This window comes from Sarcophilus harrisii, chromosome 1 (assembly GCF_902635505.1).
Source record: "Sarcophilus harrisii chromosome 1, mSarHar1.11, whole genome shotgun sequence".
Taxonomy (NCBI): domain Eukaryota; kingdom Metazoa; phylum Chordata; class Mammalia; order Dasyuromorphia; family Dasyuridae; genus Sarcophilus; species Sarcophilus harrisii.
Window position 1 is genome coordinate 298,845,432 of NC_045426.1, and position 18,911 is coordinate 298,864,342.

An 18,911-nucleotide genomic window follows, 5' to 3' on the forward strand; every position below is an offset into this window, starting at 1 on the left:
GCTAAAATTATTTTATACTTAAAAGGGAAAAGCAAGCATTTTACAATAGAGATTTAAATAGAGATTCATGTACAGTCCTCTTTTTATCTGTTCTACTTTTTGTATGAGGAAATGCTCATTTTACTTGGGATTTATTAAGTTCAGAACCTTTTAAAGGTTAAAAAATGATATATATATATGTAATATAACATATATGTATATAATATATATGTGCAGCTAGGTGGCACAATGGCTAGAGATCCAGATTGGAAGGAAAAAGTGACTTAATCCTATTTGCCTCAGTTTCTCTATCTGTAAAAAGAGCTGGAGAAGGAAATGATAAACCACTCTAGTATCTTTGCCAAGAAAACCCCAAATAGGGTCATGAAGACTCAAACATGACTGAAACGACTAAAAAACAAAAAACAGCACATAATAACATGAAGGGATTAACTCATATGATCTTTAAGATCCATTCTAGCATGGCAATTCAGTGTATAATTTTGGGGAAGATGATTCCCTTTCTTTTGCCATGGTTTTTTCTTTTTTCTTTTTTTTTAACATAAAATGAGAATATTAAGCTCTCTCATCCACCCAATAAGCTTGTTTACTAAGAGAAAAATTATATATATGTGATTTTTTAAATAATCTCAATACTAAAATATACAAAGCATTTTAAAAACTAATTATCAGAAATCTGATGCTCACTTTTCCTAACTTAAAAACCTAAAGGAAATTGAGTCTTTCTTTAAGCTGTCCTCTGGATATGGGAGGTCAATAGGATTATGTACAAAAAAATAATGCACGTGATTTTTTTTTCTTTTTGAGTTTAACATGAGCAGTTATTAATGGGGCCTCAGTAGAGGAACTTAATTTCTTCATTTCCTAATTAGGAAAAAGATTAGGAACTGTAATAGTTCTGGTGGCATCTGTTCAGCTCCAGAGAAGCCTTGAAACTGACCTTGAGGGCAAACAGACTTCTTTCAAAATTCTTTCTAACTATCTCTTAAAGAACAGAAAAGGAAGGGAGCTAGCAAAGGGGGCCAGACAAGGAGGGAAACAACAGAGAAAGAAGAGTTTAGATTGTATCTCCTTTCCTTTTTCCCCCTCCCTTTGCATTTTCTTTAGGGCTTGGTAGCCACAACATGGTTACCTTTCTTCTAACAATGAGGTCAATCCTTGTCTAAGCTATCTGATTATCAAGGCTAGATTTGTATTTTTTTAATAATAATATTTTATATTTCTAAATACTTGCAAAGATGGTTTTTAGTATTAACCTTTTCTAAACCTTTGTTCCAAATTTTTCTTCTTCCCCAAGACAGCAAGCAATTGATAAAGTAAACACGTACAATTCTTCTAAACATATTTCCACATTCCTTATGTTGCCCAAGAAAAGTCAGATCAAAAATGAAAAAAAGTGATAGAAAAAAAACAAGCAAACAACCAAAAAAATACTATGCTTTGATCCACATTCAGTCTCCATTGTTCTCTCTCTGAATGCAGATGACACTTTCCATCGCAAGTCAAATGAAATTGCCTTCAATCATTGCATTGTTGAAGAGTCAAGTCCTCACAATTGATCTTTACAAAATTTTGTTCTTGCTGTGTATGTTTTCCTGGTTCTGCTCACTTCACTAAACATCAGTTCATATAAGTCTTTCCACTTTCCAGGCTTTTCTGAAATCAACAGGCTCATCATTTCTTATAGAACAATAATATTCCATTATATTCATATACTATAACTTATTCCACCATTCCTCAATAGATGGATATCCACTCAATTTGTAGGTTTGTGCTGAATCTCAGGAGACACTGTCTATAGAACCAACATTGTGAATCATAGGTCTAGAGCTTATAGTTTATCAGTTGATAAACTCATAGATCTTGGGGGTCATCTGGTGCAATCTTCTCATTTTAGAGAGGAGGAAAAGCAAAGCAAGAAAGGGGTGAGTTACTTGCTGCCCAAGGTCATGCAGCTGGAGAGTGGCAGAGCTGGGATTCAAACAGGGCTTTTTTTATTTCAAATTCACCTCTCTTTTTATAGTACTATTCTGAACCCTTCCTTGAGACTATTTTCTACTTAAATTGGAAGCTTGTGGTTAGTAATATTAAGGCTAGTAATACTATTGATATTATTTTTAAAATTCTAAATAATTTGGATTTCAGTTACTCTATTGTATTAATTGTTCCTTCTCTTTTTCTTCATCTCCCTCAACATTTGCTTTATATTTGTATACTTTTTGTTAGACCTAAGTACATATGTGTTGTTTCTGTCAGTAGAATGTAGATGCCTTCAGGTCCCTGAGCAGAGACTGGAACAGAGGGTACTTTAGAAATGCTCTTTGACAGATGTCATTTTATTCCAGACTCTTCCCATAGGTGTCATCCAATAAGCTGATATTGGTTTGTTTGTTTTTTCTGATTTCTTCATTTGCCTGTCAACAAATAGAGAAAGTAATGGTGCACTTGTATCCATGTCTTTCAGAGGTGAATCTGGAGCTGGGAAGACAGAAAACACCAAAAAGGTCATCCAGTATCTAGCTGTGGTGGCTTCCTCTCATAAGGGGAAAAAGGATACAAGCATCACTGTAAGTGGTCCCTTCCTGTCTTTGGAGGTTTGAGCAACAGATTGACAGGGATTAGGGGAAAAAAGTTAATTGGAAGGCTCAATTTCTTCTACTTGAATGCCTTTTCAGAGATATAACTTATTTAGAACACGCTGTTATGTTAGGGCTTTGGGGTCTGTGGAAAAAGGGGGTGGGGAAGAAAGGGCCCTTAGGCCTTAAACAGGAATATATTTTACTGAGAAAAAGCCTTCATCGTTGCCTTATATATAATGCCTATTTATAGCAGAACCCTGCATCAGATCAGCTCTTCAAGGACCCAGACTCTGAAGGCACTTTTTGCTCTCTTGCAGCCAATCAGCCTACAAAAAACTAAAATAATTTGTCTCCTCATAAATGACAATTTGGGGGAAGCACAATTTTTAAATTAGAAACCCCAGCTGTAATATTAGATTTTGCTCATTTCTACATGTATCCCTGTTTTTCCTTCTCAGAGAAAGAGAGGAGAAACTCAAACAGGTCCATCTGGGGGAATGACTCTTCAGTTATGTCTTGATCATTCCAGTTATGTCTTGACTATCTAAGGCCCTTTCTGAATTCCTCTAGATTCTATTAATACTTTTCCTTCTTTGTAGCCAGCCTCTAGATTGTGCTTCCTCATATTAGGCCTGGTCCCAGAGAAGTTAAAAAAAAAAAAAACTAATCTGGAATTAGTCCATTTCATTTATTTGACAGTACCTGTACCTCTGACAGAAGCTTTGGTGAATGGAAGAGGCTGAGATGAGTTTTGGGGACTGCCTGTGAAGTTTATTGGTCTCTGCTCACCCTTATCCATTATTTACTATGGATTAATCATGAGTTGATTCTATAATCATCTAAAAATTTAGCTTGTCTTTATGTCAGAGAGCCTGACAAAGAACAGAAATCCAGAAATAGCCAGAGATGGCTAAAGTTTTTTTGCTGTGGTCTGTGATTGCTCTGGGTTCTTATTCAGTCCTAAGACCAAAACAAGAAGAAAATAATTTCCTGTATTTCACCCCTTAAACTATAACATTCAATTTGGGGCTCTTATTATGGGGAGGGACAGAGAATGTTATACACTACAAGTCATCATTGTACTTCACCAAGAAGATTCACTATTTCCTTCCACTCTTGCCAATTTAATGAGGAACATACTGGATTTGGAAGCAGGAATACCAGGGTTCAAATCTCACCTTTTATACTTACTAGCTCTATGACCCTGGGCAAGTCATTTTAAATTCTTCCATAAAATGGGAGTGGGATAAAAACAGGAACTAGAGCCTCTGACATTAGGCCTATTCAGATAACATTTTAGCTCTTTTTTTTTGAATTGAAAGATTATTGTGATCTCAGTAGTTTAATAAAAAGAAAGAGAGAATCTGAGAGAGGTAGATAAGGAAATGGAATGAATAAGGAATGTGTGTCTCCATTTTTTCTAGGAAACCTATACTGGGATTGTTGGAGTGTGTGTGTGTGTGTGTGTGTGTGTGTGTGTGTAAAGGGGGTTGGAAATAAAGAGACATAAGTGAATACCCACCAAGACCCAATATTTGTGTGATTGAAATAACATTGACATTTGTTTTATGCCATATTATTCAACTACAGCAAGGCCCATCTTTTGCTTACGTGAGTAAATAAATTAGAGTGTGTTTTCTTCAGTGTGCTTGGGAAGGCACAGAGTATAGATCTGCATGCTGTTGTTGCACCAACAAAGTGCCCATAGTTGATAGTAGAACGTGTTAGGTTTTTGTGTCTCACAACCTGAAGCAACAATAGCACTCAATCATTTCTCTGCACCTTGACCCTGCCTGTGTCAGACGCCATTGAGAGAATTTGTAGTCTGACATTTGCAGAGGTTTTTTTGGACTTCCAATTCTTACCTGCCTGCAATGGATTTTCCTTACCCAAAAATTTCCCTACGATCCTGAAAGAGCCAATCAGCCTGAAATCTGACCTCCAAAATTCCTAATTGAAATAATCTAAGGATTTCTGTCCTGTCAGGTTGAGCTTTTTAGGACTGTTGTGAAATATATCCTCCACTCTCCAGGTTTGATTGACAAGCAATGTGGCCTTGGCATGTCTATCCCTTCCTGTATCCCTTCCCCAAGGGGACGCTGCTTCTAAAGCTGTCCCTGTGCATGTGTTTGCGGTGCTGTTTGTGATGTCTGTCTGTCTGTCTCTGCATATTGTTTCGCTGACCACCTGTGCTCAGCCTCAAGACATAAAGCTTCAAGAATAGCCGTGTTGATTTGCAAAACACAAGCTCTAATGGTAGGATAATAAAATTGATCGCTGGAGTCACTAGCTTTTTGACAAAACCAGGTCTTGCCAGAATTATAATTAAGAACCGAGGGGCTTAGAAGCCAGAATTCTAGGATTGCTGAGACCATTAGAGGTCATCTTTTCCATCTTCTTGGCTCTAGGTATGATTACACTGAACTCATCTCAGACATAAATTAAGAGGGCTGAATTAGATAACTACTATGATCCTTTCCAGATATAAATCTATGATCCTTTGGCAGGGGAAATTACTATTTTTAAAAGGCTTGCCTGGGAAGGATAGTACTAGGCTTCCCTGTAAGTGGGTTACTTGATAACAAGTGAGTTAGGATTGTATAGGCTAGTCACTTAACTGGTGGCTAAAGAAAGTTATTTTTCATCTTTCTTCACTGGAGGAGCAGGTAGAGAAAATACAACCCCCAAATTGTAAATTTCCATGTAGCTGGTAAAGGGGAATTCCAACAGTTGCTCACAATTGCTCTGGAAGTATTTTCTATTTTTTAAAAATTATTTTTATTTTTGTAGGGATATCTTGGGAATTGTGGGGGTGGTAGTATATTTATAAATATACACATAAACAAATAGTTGCTTCCTCATTTCTCTGGAGCAAATACCCACAGTACCTTAGTTATTTGGATCAGAAAGAGGATAAAATTCTATTATTTACCTTTGTTTGAAAATCCTTCGCAGATCAGACTTTCTGATAATTCCCAGAATCTTGAGCCAAGATGTCCCAAAATGAAAATATTGTTTCAACAAGGAAAATGAGACTAAGCATATACTAATAAGGAGGCAGAATAATTCAAGACTCTGAAAAACAAATACTATCTAGTCAACTGGAAAAATGCATAAGCATGTCTCTTTGACAGGCAAACCTGATCTTCAATTCTGATGCTGGAATCAGGTTGAAGGACCACAAAGTGCATATTTGCTTTTCTGGCATGACTTGTCTAATTAGCTATTCCCTGTCATCATTAACAACGTGACTCCATTTTTGTGCATGGGAGCTCATGGTCTGACAGAGAGAGAAACTCATTGTTTCCAATCTCAGCTGCATTTTAACCTGATTAATGGAGCTGATGCAGTATGCTTTTGTAGCTTTTTGCTGCTGTTAGATTAAAGCGACTTCTGGCAGGTTTTTCTAATGATATCCTCATTTTCCTTAAAAAATAAAACAGAAAGCAAACCTGAAGAAGAAATCTCTACCTGTTTTGTTTGCATTGCAAAAAAAAATTGTTTTAAACAAAGAGAACATTACTTTGTTGTTTATCTTGGAACAGCAGTGATGTTCCAAAGATAAGTATGCTTTGATCTTTGAAGTGAACAGTGTTAAAGGGTAAATTTCTTTATACAGCCAGCAGCAGCCGTACTGTTTCTTCCCCATAACCTTCAGATGACTAAGGACATGCAAAATATCTTCTAGAAATAACCTGAAGCGTAGTAACAAGAATAAATACACAGGGTGAATAGAGTTTATTGACATCATCAGAGGCAGAAGCATTAGGGCTTGTGCTGACTTCTTTGATAATGAAATGTGAATGAATTTTAGGGTGAGCTGGAAAAACAACTTCTACAAGCGAATCCTATTCTGGAAGCTTTTGGCAATGCCAAAACTGTCAAGAATGACAACTCCTCGAGATTCGTAAGTAACAAAAATACCCAGGATTCTTCCTGGAAGGACAAATGTCAGGAAGGTGTCTCCCAACTTACATGAGAATACAGGGCTAATCAGAGTAGATCAGGATAGCAAGGTAACTATAACTTGGTTCATTTAATCCATTGGCCTCCAATCTATAGTCATTTAAGAGTTCCTGGGAAGTAGGTCCCTATCTTGCTCTCTCCCTTCACTTCCACTACACTCCCCACTTCCCTTCTCAATTGAGTGCTCACTTGAATGTGTGAAAGAACTCCAACTGGATAGTAGAGAAAAGGGTAGCTTAGATGGAAAAATAAGAAAAACGAACTTGAAAATGGCCTTGGAGTAAACTAAGCTTGTCATGTATATTCAAATTAAAGGATCGTTATATATAGACTCCATTTAGGAAGAATGCATGATATCCATTCATACTTTTGTGACTATATATCATCCTACATCCTTAACCTAATTCTTATATCTCTCAGTGATTCTTGGGGAAAATTGCGGCCCCTTCTCCTTCTCCAGGACTGGGCCCTTTTATATATTCACTTTTTCATAGATTCAGTCTTAGTATCCTAAGTCTGGGAATCAGAAATATGGAGCTAAACTTTTTCATCAGATCCTTACATTCAGATATCATTGGTGAGAACTACACATAATGGAGCCTTGTGCTAAACTGGAAAGGATACTAAACTTAAAGACATGAAACTTGAGGTTTCTTTTTTTTTTTTGGCTCTGCCATTTCATTCATGACTTCGGGCAAATCACATAATTTACCAGGCCCTCAGTATCCTCTTCTGTAAAATGAGGGAGATAGACCAGATTCCTTTCAACTTTGGATCTTTGATCATACAAAGAAACAGGAGGACAATTAGGAGTCTACTTCCTGCATTCTAGCACAACATTCTTTTATTTATTTGTTTTGAAAGTTACATTTTTTTTTTAACAATTTACTTATGGTTATTATTTTATTAAAGCTTTTTATTTTCAAAACATACACATGGATAGTTTTTCAACATTGACCCTTGCAAAACCTTGTATTCCAAATTTTCCTCCCTTCCCCCCCAACCCCTCAACTATATGGCTAGTAATCCAATATATATAACATTCTTTTTAAAGGAGGAAACAGATGAGAGATGTCCCAGGAGCTAAATTAGATTTGGCCTAGTTGCTGGTTGACTCAATACTAAGTCAAAGGAGTATGTTAGAGATATTCTCAATTCTGGTTTGGGGGGAATCCATTTCTGTTAAATAAGCTATTGAGAATGTGGTTTCTAACTTGTTCTTAAAGCATAGGACTAAAGCAGATTAGTTAGTAGCCACATAAAAACATATCTTTTCATTGGTAGGGCAAATTCATCCGCATCAACTTTGATGTCACAGGCTACATTGTGGGAGCCAACATTGAAACATGTATCCTTTACAGTGGATTGGAAAACATGGAATTCTACTAGGAAGGGCTGAGAAGAAGTGCTATCAACAGTCGTATTGGACTTCCAAGAATGGCAAGGATTATTATGGATAGCATGAGCAGATGAGAAGAGCCTTTATCCACGGGGTTGCCCCTTTCTTTTCTCTAAAGTAGCTACAATCAGTGGTTTGGCTGAGGTGGGAATACTGCAGTTTGCAAAGAGGGTCATTATTGAATTAAGAAGCATCTTAAGCATTATTTCACCTATAGAAATCTCATCTTGGCATTCCATTGCTGCCCAGAGATTGTTTACTGGCAGAATATGGACATTGTAAAAAGTTTTAGCAAAAACCTTTTATCTCGTCATATTTTGGAGCCTCAGTTTTCTCATCTGTATACGGGGGTACTGGATCTAAAGTGCTATGTACAGTAAAGTACAAAAGAGGAGCTAGAGTGTTTGGTAGAAGATCTGGACCTAAATTCTAAGTTTGCTAATTCATTACCTTTATTACCTTGGACAACTAGCCTGGACCTTCATTTCCTCATCTCTAGAGAAGGGAAGTGAAATAGGTGACCTTTAACCTATGAGGCTGTGATGAAATGGTATCTAAATTTTCTTCTAATATTCTTATCCATAATTTTTTTTATCTCTTATCTTTCTAAAAATAAAATTAATTTAACATTTCTATGGGGAAAAACAGGACATGGCAGATGGTATTTTCTTAAACATAAATTAAAGGACTCAGGAACTATATGCTTTTGTCTAAAGTCCAGGTAAAAAAAAAATGAGACAATTACCCAATAATTCAGGTATGGATTGCTAATCATGCTCTGTCCAACTCTACCATTTGTTCTTCATATCATTGCCCAAAAGAATCTGCTTTCTTTCCTTGAGTGGTAGTTGCCCCTCTCTTCACCAGCACTCATTCCTCTTTACCCCAACTAGGGCAGGCTAACTGGGGTTTTGACAGAAAATATATCCCATTAGAGATGCAACTAGAATTGGACAGTTGGACAACATACCTTTTACATTTTCTTCCTTCCTTCTTCCCTTCTTCCCTCCTTTCCTCTTCTCTTTCCCTCCTTCCCTTCTCCCTCCCTTCCCTCCTCTTCTCTCCCTTCCTTCCTTTCTTCCTTCCTCCCTCCCTCCCTTCCTTCCTTCTTTCCTTCCTTCCTTCTCTCCTTCCTCCTTCCCTCCCTCCCTCCTTTCCTCCCTTCCTTTCTTCCTTCCTTCCCTCCTTTCTTCCTCTCTTCCTTCCTCCCTTCCTTCCTTCCTTCCCTCCTTCCTTTTCCCTTTCTTCCTTCCTTCCTTCCTTCCTTCCTTCCTTCCTTCCTTCTTCCTCTCTTCCTTCCTCCCTTCCTTCCTTCCTTCCCTCCTTCCTTTTTCCTTCCCTTCCTTCCTTCCTTTCCTTCCTTCCTTCCTTCCTTCCTTCCTTCCTTCCTTCCTTCCTTCCTTCCTTCCTTCCCTCTTTCCTTCTTTCCTTCCTTCCTTCCTTTCTCCCTTCCTCCCTTCCATCTCCAGGCATCCTGATCTATATCTGGCCACTGGATCCAGATGGCTCCAGAGGAGAAAGTGAGGTTGGTGACTTTAAACAAGCCTCTCTCTTAAATTCAATTCACTTGCGTGTCATGGCATCATCACTCTGACATCATAACTTTAGTCATTAGAAATTAAAACTATTTGATCTTAGTCCTTGGTTAGAAAGATTCATTAGTTAAAATTATATACATGGTATACTTACTCCCCCTTCCTCCAACAGCCATACCATAACTGTACCAAATGACACTAGGCAAGTTACTTAACCCTTCCTAGTCTCAGTTTCCTCATTGATAAAAGGGGAATAATAATATTTCTAATGGGCAGCTAGGTGGTGCAGTGGATAGAGTGCCAGGCCTGAAGTCAGCAAGACCTGAGTTCAAATCCAGTCTCAAATACTTACTAACTATATGAACAAGTCATTTAACCCTATTTGTTTCCTCCTCTGTAAAATGGAGAGGCAAACCACTCCATTATCTTTGCCAAGAAAACCCCACATGGAGTCATGAAGAGTTTGACATAACTGAAATGACAATAGAACCTACTCTCCAAGAATATTGTGAGGATTAAATAAGACAATATATATAAATCATTTTGCAAAACCTTTTATATAATTGCTAGTTATTATTATTATTATTATTTTGCTGAGGCAATTGGGGTTAAGTGACTTGCCGAGGGTCACACAGCTAGGAAGTGTTAAGTGTCTGAGGCCAGATTTGAACTCAGGTCCTCCAGACTTTAGGGCTGGTCTTCTATTCACTGCACCAACTAGCTGCCCCTGGTTATTATTTTTTGTTAAAATATTATTTTGAAAACATCTGCTCTATTGCTTGCTCAAGGAGTCAGAATCACTAGTTATACCCCTGTGAACTCCTAATCAAATGAAATAATATTCGTAAAGCATTTAGCACAGTATCTGGCAGGTAGAAGGTATTTAATAAATGTTTGTTCTCTCCCTTTTCCTTCCCCCAAATTCCCCTTCCTGATACACCTAGTTGCCCACTAATTTTGTTGCTTAACATTTGAGCTGTTAGATGGAGGGGGTATAAATTAAAATCTTTACAGCCTAAGGCTTCTTTCCTTTGCAAAATTGTCTTACTTTCTGGGACATGTTTCTTCTCTACTTCACTTGTGAGCTGTTTTCAATAGTATAACATCCTACTATTTATTTCACTCATTCTTTGAACAAAACAGGTGCATTTTGTTAGTGAAGATATCTATCCCACCCACAGCGGATTCAAAGCTCATCACTGAATAGATCTCAAGTCTCTCTGTGGAGCAGCCAATGCTGCAGACAGCTAATTTGTTTTCAGACAGCTGAACACATAAACTTTGGCTGTTATTTTCCTTTAATAAAACTCCCTCCTCCTCACCCTGACCCCCTTCAAAAAATAGCCTGAGAATGATTCTTGAGGCAGAGTGTATAGGCCACAATTAGGTGTCTAAATATTCGTCAGGTCGCTAAGTTTCACAGTGGATGGTGGCTCATGGATTTGAGTTCAATCCAGTCTCAGTTACTTAGTGGTTGGGTGACTTGGGAAAAACCCTGTTTGCCTCAATTTCCTCAGCTGTAAAGTGTGCCAGAAAAGGAAATGGCAAATCACTCTTGGCAAATCTTTAGCAACAAAATCTCATTTGGATCACAGAATAGAACAGGACTAAAATGACTCAATAACAAATATTTTTCAGAGAAATTGAGATAGCAACCAAGGAGAGGTGATTGACACAAATCAGGCTGGACAAGTTTCCATAGCCAAGGTCATGAGATAGATTCCCAGAACAAGCGGCTGCCTGTACTGCCCCATTCTTCATCCGCTAAAGTTATACTTACTTCTGAGATGATCCAATCCTGCTAATAACATTCCCATTGACTTAATACCTCAGACTTATGGTTTATTTTCTTCTTGAGCTCATCTTTGATTGAACCCTGCCCTCTAGTCTACCTCTTTCTTTCAGTAATAGGCACAAAATTATTAGTGAATGAGATTTTCATTCAAAGGCAAGACTAGTGAGAATTTGACCCCAATGACAATGAGTTCTCTAACACAGGGATTCTAAAACTTTTATGTGCTGGAAAGCCCTTTCACAGTCTGAAACTTAGAATTTATTATTCACTCAAAATGTTAATCTTAGAATTAATTTATTCATTTATTATTAATTTAAACTTTATTCATGTAATTGATAATTAACATCTTATCATTAAAACATGCTTTGAATAATGTTTTTAAATGCATAATGTGCATAAGATTACAAATAAAACCAAATATTTAAAATGCAATTAGAAAATAAATTTTTACAAAATAAGTTGATGGATCTCAGGTTAATAACCCCTGACCTATTATTTTCTTTCTAAGACCTTTCTAAAAACTACTTTAAGTAGTCTCAGCTATCCATCCATATGACAATAGCATTATAGATGTTATTAAATACAATTGTTAGCAGCACTCTACTATTTTCTATCCTATAGACAGAGCTTTTTCTCTTTCTCTTCCTCCTCTATCCTTTCTGTTTTTATACCGTTCTACTGCTTCATCTAGGGCAGGTAGATGGTATATGGACAAAATGCCTGGGCCTAAAGTCAAGAAAATCAGAATTCAAATCTAGCTTCACTCACTTCCTAGCTGTGTGACCCTAAGCAAGTCATTTGTCTCTGCCACAGTTTCCTCATCTGTAAAATGAGCTGGAGAAGGAAATGACAAATCACTCTTTTGCCACAAAGAGTTGAATACTACTGAAACACTGAAAAACAACAGCAACAAAAATTGCTGTTCCACCCCTTTTATTCCCTCTTTTGTTTCTTCCCAGTTTATGCTTTAGACCTGTCACAGACACCACAAGATATTGGTTAGCCTCACTAGCCACCATAAGAGCTCTGAGAAGTTGAGGATTCAGAACTGGATTGATCTACTCTTGCTCTTTTAAATCTATCAATAAATTAATGAAAAGCATTTATTCAATGCTTGCTATATGTTAAATACTGGGGATATAAATAGAAAAGCACGACTGCCCCCTGATCTCAAGAAAGTCATATTCTCATGGGGGAGACAACAAATAAGCCTGATACATGACAGAGCCTTAATCTAGAAAGGAAAGAAATACCATCCATTCTTTGATGAGTTTCTGTGGGGAAAGGAGTGGGATGAGCTAGGATAAAAGGTTCAGCCTTGCTGTCTGGCTTATTTCCAAAATGAAGAAATGTTGTTTTCAAAGTATGAGAACTTCTAGCCACTTTTAAGCTTTTGGATGCTTCCTCGAAGCCTCCAACTTTGGGGATTGATGGGTCTGCTGCAAGGGAGGCTGCCTTTTGGACAATTAGTATCCTTAACTCATCCCAACCAGACCTGCTGGAAAAGTCACGTGCCATTCGCCAAGCAAGAGATGAAAGGACTTTTCACATCTTTTATTATATGATTGCTGGGGCTAAGGAACAAATGAAAAGTAAGTGTCTAGACAAAAATCAAAATAAAAAACTCTCTTCCATGGGATGTCTCTAGCTTTTAGAAATAATGGGCTGAGTCCTTAAAGAAATAGAAGTGATGTACTTGTAGGTGACACAACTTTACTCCTCAGGTCTGATAAATTTCTGCTTGACCCTCAGGATACTAGTGAATATCCAAATGGCCTGAAAAAAGAGAGACTCATGATTCTTAATTTCCCTTCTCATGTATCATAAGATCAAATAAAGTTAACACTCAGTAATTTGAGAACTAAAATCCAATTTATGAATTATCCAGTCCATTTAATCTTCTCTCTGTGTCTTTTTTGTCATTAGCCTCTTGGTTTTCTCATTGAATATCTGCACACATACCCCTACTAAAGGTGGGGCAGGAGCAAAAGAGAAGGTGAAACTCCTCCTAGATAACTCTGGGTCTTGTTAATAGCTGATGAAAAATAAAGTAGAAAAAGAGAATTGGGACTATTAGTAAATTTGATTTTTCCATCCTCTTCTTTGGATGGCATATAGCAGGAATTGACAAAATATCCAGTTGGCCCTTCTATGTTCATTTCACTCATTCCAGAGTCCTACTTTAATTCAGCCATTGGTTTATTAATTTAATTTCCAAGTGACATGATCTAAAAAAAAAAAAAAAAAAGCTTTTTAGCGAAACAAAAAACTAAGCTAGCTTGATGTCAAAAGTTTACATTATTTCAGGCTTAAATATAACTCTAAGGCTTCAGTAATGATATCTACCAAATTAAGCATAAAAAGCATTGTTTTCTTTTTGACAACTCTCTTCAGTCTTTTGGAGAAGAATAAGATAGAAGTGGGATGGTCTTTAAATCCCATTAGACTTGTCACTGTTATGGGATTGAGAATGGTTCCTGTTGAAAGAAAAATTCCATTATCCTAATGTACTGACCATTGTTATCTCCTTTCAGACGATTTATTACTTGAAGGCTTCAACAACTATACATTTCTTTCCAATGGCTTTGTACCCATTCCTGCTGCCCAGGATGATGAGATGTTCCAGGAGACCTTGGAGGCCATGGGAATTATGGGTTTCAGTGAAGAAGAACAGCTTGGTAAGAACATTAAGTCCGGGGCCCAGAAGTATTATTTTAGACATATTAGACCTTGGGTACCAGCATCAAAGTGTTCTTTGGAAGCAAAAAGGAGATTTCTGCATTTGTTATACTAGAGATTAGAGCTTAAATGAAAGAAAATGATGATATTCTGAGTTCATCTTTGAAAAAAGAAAAGAAAATACCTTTTGTAGAGATAAATGTTTCCTTTTAAATTTCATTTTCACTGGCATGCCTCTAAAAATAAGGTCATGTTAATGTTACAATTTTAAACAAATGGAATAGAATAGTATCTCACCATGAGAACAGAATATGCAATGAAGGTTATTAAAATAAATTATTTTTCTCAAAAATATAATTCTTTAAGACACTCTAAGTTAAATATAAACAAAGATGATTATCACTCAAAAATACTCATTTCAAGATATAGAGATTTCCTTATTTTCCTCTGTCATGTCCAGATGTTTTCTGTGTGGCAGTTCTTCCAAAGGAGGAGGGATTGGGCATTAGCAACATATTCCAAGGCTGAAATCTGTGATATACTCTATTGTCACTAGGATACTTTTTTTTTTCTTTTTTTTTCCCCCGGCTGAGGCAATTGGGCTAAGTGACTTGCCTAAAGAATCACACAGCTAGTAAGTGTTAAGTGTCTGAGACCATATTTGACTTGTCCTCTTGACTTCAAGGCTGCATCACCTAGCTGCCCCTACTAGGATACTTTTTGCTGGTGTCTGGGTCTGGGTCCTGTCCATAGACAGGACATATGAGCTCTTAGAATATTCAAGGCAAAGACTCCAGAAATAATCCAGAAGGGAACACAAAGGAATTCAAGATCTCCTTAGCCAAGATTTCTACACTCTCTGAAGTCATGCCCAAAGCTTGGTGAATAATACCAAATACTGCCTGGTTTGATGTTGGTATGGCAGTACTACCTGCTCTGTTAATTTTAGTTGGCAAAGTGCATATAATGTGACCTGAGGCTCACTGCGTTAAAATCCTATCTCAGACACTGTGTGACCCTGGAGATGGCACAATAATTACCCTTTATCTCATAGGGTTGTTGAGAGGATCATATAAGATCAAATTATAAAGTGCTTTGCAAATCTTAAAGTGCTTACAGAAATGCTAGTATTGCCATCATCATCTTTATATTGTTATTATTATTTTCATTATTCTAGATACAGGCAAAGCAACCACAGAATTCATTCCCCCTGTCCCATCAGTGTCCCATCACACTCTCTGGATCCCCAGAAATCACTGATTACCAAAATCTAAATGTGCAGCAATTTCCAAGATCATCTATAGGTTGGAAAAATGTCTGTTTAGTTGTACAACAAGAAAGGAAGAAAACAAGCATTTAATAAATACCTATAGTGTGCCAGACACTAAGCTGAGCACTTTATTATCTTATTTGATCTCCATAAACAATCCTAGGAGGTAGGTTATCCTCATATTTTACAGATGAGGTTAAATGGCTTTCTCAGGTCACATAACCATTAAGTGATTGAGGCTGGATTTGAACTTTTGTCTTCCTGACTCAGGGCCTGGTGTTCTACCTACTGTATCACTTAACTTTCTCAAATGGAGGAAATGAAGAACTGCTTTGAAACTTTGGAGAATATCCCAAATATAAATCCAGTATTATTAAGATTAGTGCCTCTATAGCCAAGAGTCTTTTGTTTGTTTATTTTTGGTCGAGGTTTTTTCCCCCCTTTTGAATTTTTGGTTGTAGGACTTTTTTGGGGGGGGGGGAGAGGGAAGGTTATTCCTTTTCATGTTACCTAAAAAAAACACTCCAGGATGCAAGAATGAAAGTTAAAAACATATTATAGAACTTGGATACACCACCAGCAGCTGTTAAATTAGAGCTTGCTTCCTTAACCTCCAAATGGAAGCTGAGGAAAATGGCTCTTTTGGCTGTGCCCTACGGCTCCATGAAGCTTGTCCAGATGAGTCAAGACTCCTCTACAAGTTTTGTGGCATCATATACTACCCCCCCCCCAATATTTGTGTAAGGGAAAGTATTTGGTATCACAACTATGAGGCTCTGGGGTGACAAAAATAAAATAATATATCGTGAGATCATAGAGTTATATTCTAAAAGCATCTAAGTAGCCATTTAGTCCAAACTTCTCATTTTATGGGTGAGGAAACTGAGCTCTGAAGAATAGCTGCTCAATTCAAAGCAACTAAACATCAACTGACATTAAGAACTTTGAATCCATTCACAAGAGAATCACCAAGAGAGAATCACAAAATATCAGAGCTAGAAAGTACAAAATTCTGTCCAATGCTTTATTTTTACAGAAGAGGAAACTGAGACTCAGAAAGGGAAAATTGTTTGCTTGAGACCACATAGTTTGATGGCTGAATCAGACAATCAGTTGGTAGACATATATTATGCACCTATGTTCTGGACACTGTGCTAAGAGCCCACAAAGAAAAGCAAAAACAGTCCCAACTCTGGAAGAACTCAGCCTAATGGAATTTAAAATTGTTTTGACCTCTAGTCCAAGAAGGCTCTTTCAATCACACTGCTTCCATAATCTTAAAGGGAATAGTTTAAGCCTTTCTGAAGGCATAGAGGAGAGCTCAGAGCAAGAAGAATAAAAATCCTCCACCCAAGGGAACCTCATCAAAGAAGTCACATTAACGTGACCTTAAATGATATCTACTTGATTGAAATAATTCAGTGAAACAAATATTTAAAGTTTCAATTATATGGCTACAAAAATGAATCAGTTAATATGTTTGCCTATATATTTTTAGTTCTTTTGTGATCAAGATTATGATTTCACCAATAAAGAGGATATCTTCCAAGCAATAAAAATAAGATCAGTGACCCATTTATAATTTATAGTTTTAAGAAGGCTACTTGAAGGCACTGAGACATTATATGACTTGTCCATGATCACACAACCAGTAGGCAGGAGAGGCAGAATTAGAATGGACATCTCACTAAATTCAAGGCTAATTTAATATTCCTATGCTCAGAAATTTCATTTCTTGTAATTTCTTATGGCACAAAACATTTCCCTAAGTTCATATAATTTGTTCAGTTATTCTTCAATGACTGGACATGTGGGCTGCTTCCAAGTTTAATGCTGCTATGAATAGTTTTGCACAAATAGCACTTTCTTATCCTCCTTCAGGACATTCTCAGTATACAGTTCTATAGATCCAGATCAAAGGATAGTCACATTTGTAGCCCTTATTAGATAAAGCTGTTATTTTTATTTTTATTTTTTTTAGGGATTGAACCAGTTCTGATTTAATGAGCAGCATAACAATATTATGGTGTTTACCATATAACCTTTCCAATTCTATTGTTTTTTCATGGTCTCTGGCAATCTAAGTGGTATGTGGTATTATATCAGAGCTATTTTAATTTTCATTTCTCCAATTTTATTAGTGATTTTGAATGATTTTGGACCATTTCTGTTTTTTTTTAACTGCCTAGACCATGTTTTTTAATAAGCTGGTTTCAGCCATATTTTCCGTTGGAATCATGTCTTTTTCCCAAAGCCAAATTAAGGTCATTCTCAAATAATGCTAAACATCTCAATATCTGGACATATTTGTATCACATGTTCAATTTTTCATCTTTCATCCTAAATATGATTTGTAGACATAGCCTTAGAACAATCTCACTCATGAAATTTTTCTTTGCTTAATTTTATTCCATTTTTTGAGTAGAAAATTATGTTATTTTCTCTTTCTTGACACGTAGTTTTAAGAAATTTATTTGAAATATATTGGGTTTCTATTGATTTCTAAAATTATTACTCATAAAATGAATTTCTGTTTTGAGATTTATCTCTTGTCTTTTTCTCTCTCTCTAACCACAGCCATGTTGAAGGTTGTTTCATCTGTCCTGCAGCTTGGAAATATTGTCTTTAAGAAGGAAAGAAATACAGATCAAGCATCTATGCCAGATAACACAGGTTTTTTTCTTTATTATTTCAAAACAATTAGGGTGAAAGATATTTTGTTCAGTAATATCCAGGTAGGACACACTAAGTTGTTTATTATTAACTTGAAGACTTATTGAAGACTTGAAAAAGTGTGATATTATTGGTGACCATGTTCAGACTTTGCAACTCCTAAAGAAATCCATATGTAACTTTTTTTAAAAATTTTTATTTAATAGCCTTTTATTTACAGGTTATATGTATGGGTAACTTTACAGCATTAACAATTGCCAAACCTCTTGTTCCAATTTTTCACCTCTTACCCCCCCCACCCCCTCCCCTAGATGGCAGGATGACTAGTAGATGTTAAATACATTAAAATATAAATTAGATACACAATAAGTATACATGACCAAAACGTTATTTTGCTGTATAAAAAGAATCAGACTTTGAAATATTGTACAATTAGCTTGTGAAGGAAATCAAAAATGCAGGTGGGCATAAATATAGGGATTGGGAATTCAATGTAATGGTTTTTAGTCATCTCCCAGAGTTCTTTCTCTGGGCGTAGCTGGTTCAGTTCATTACTGCTCCATTGGAAATGATTTGGTTGATCTCATTGCTGAGGATGGCCAGGTCCATCAGAACTGGTCATCATATAATATTGTTGTTGAAGTATATAATGATCTCCTGGTCCTGCTCATTTCACTCAGCATCAGTTCGTGTAAGTCTCTCCAGGCCTTTCTGAAATCATCCTGTTGGTCATTTCTTACAGAACAGTAATATTCCATAATTTTCATATACCACAATTTATTCAGCCATTCTCCAACTGATGGACATCCATTCAGTTTCCAGTTTCTAGCCACTACAAAAAGGGCTGCCACAAACATTCGTGCACATACAGGTCCCTTTCCCTTCTTTATAATCTCTTTGGGATATAATCCCAGTAGTAACACTGCTGGATCAAAGGGTATGCACAGTTTGATAACTTTTTGAGCATAGTTCCAAACTACTCTCCAAAATGGTTGGATTCGTTCACAACTCCACC

At 36.7% G+C, this 18,911-nt stretch overlaps 1 protein-coding gene across 4 annotated transcripts in view; it reads left to right on the top strand.

Annotated features, from left to right (window-relative positions):
• The window catches only part of MYH11 (myosin heavy chain 11), a 129,421-nt gene that overhangs the window by 64,388 nt on the left and 46,122 nt on the right, over positions 1-18,911 (top strand). For 3 of the 4 annotated variants that reach the window (XM_031944220.1, XM_031944210.1, XM_031944231.1), the window contains exons 5-11: positions 2,465-2,567; positions 4,170-4,190; positions 6,394-6,486; positions 7,830-7,893; positions 12,768-12,866; positions 13,809-13,952; positions 17,801-17,896. In XM_031944220.1, the coding sequence (XP_031800080.1) occupies positions 2,465-2,567; positions 4,170-4,190; positions 6,394-6,486; positions 7,830-7,893; positions 12,768-12,866; positions 13,809-13,952; positions 17,801-17,896 (620 nt within the window). The remainder of the gene's footprint in view (positions 1-2,464; positions 2,568-4,169; positions 4,191-6,393; positions 6,487-7,829; positions 7,894-12,767; positions 12,867-13,808; positions 13,953-17,800; positions 17,897-18,911) is intronic. The other variant, XM_003761672.3, reaches the window with a different exon arrangement.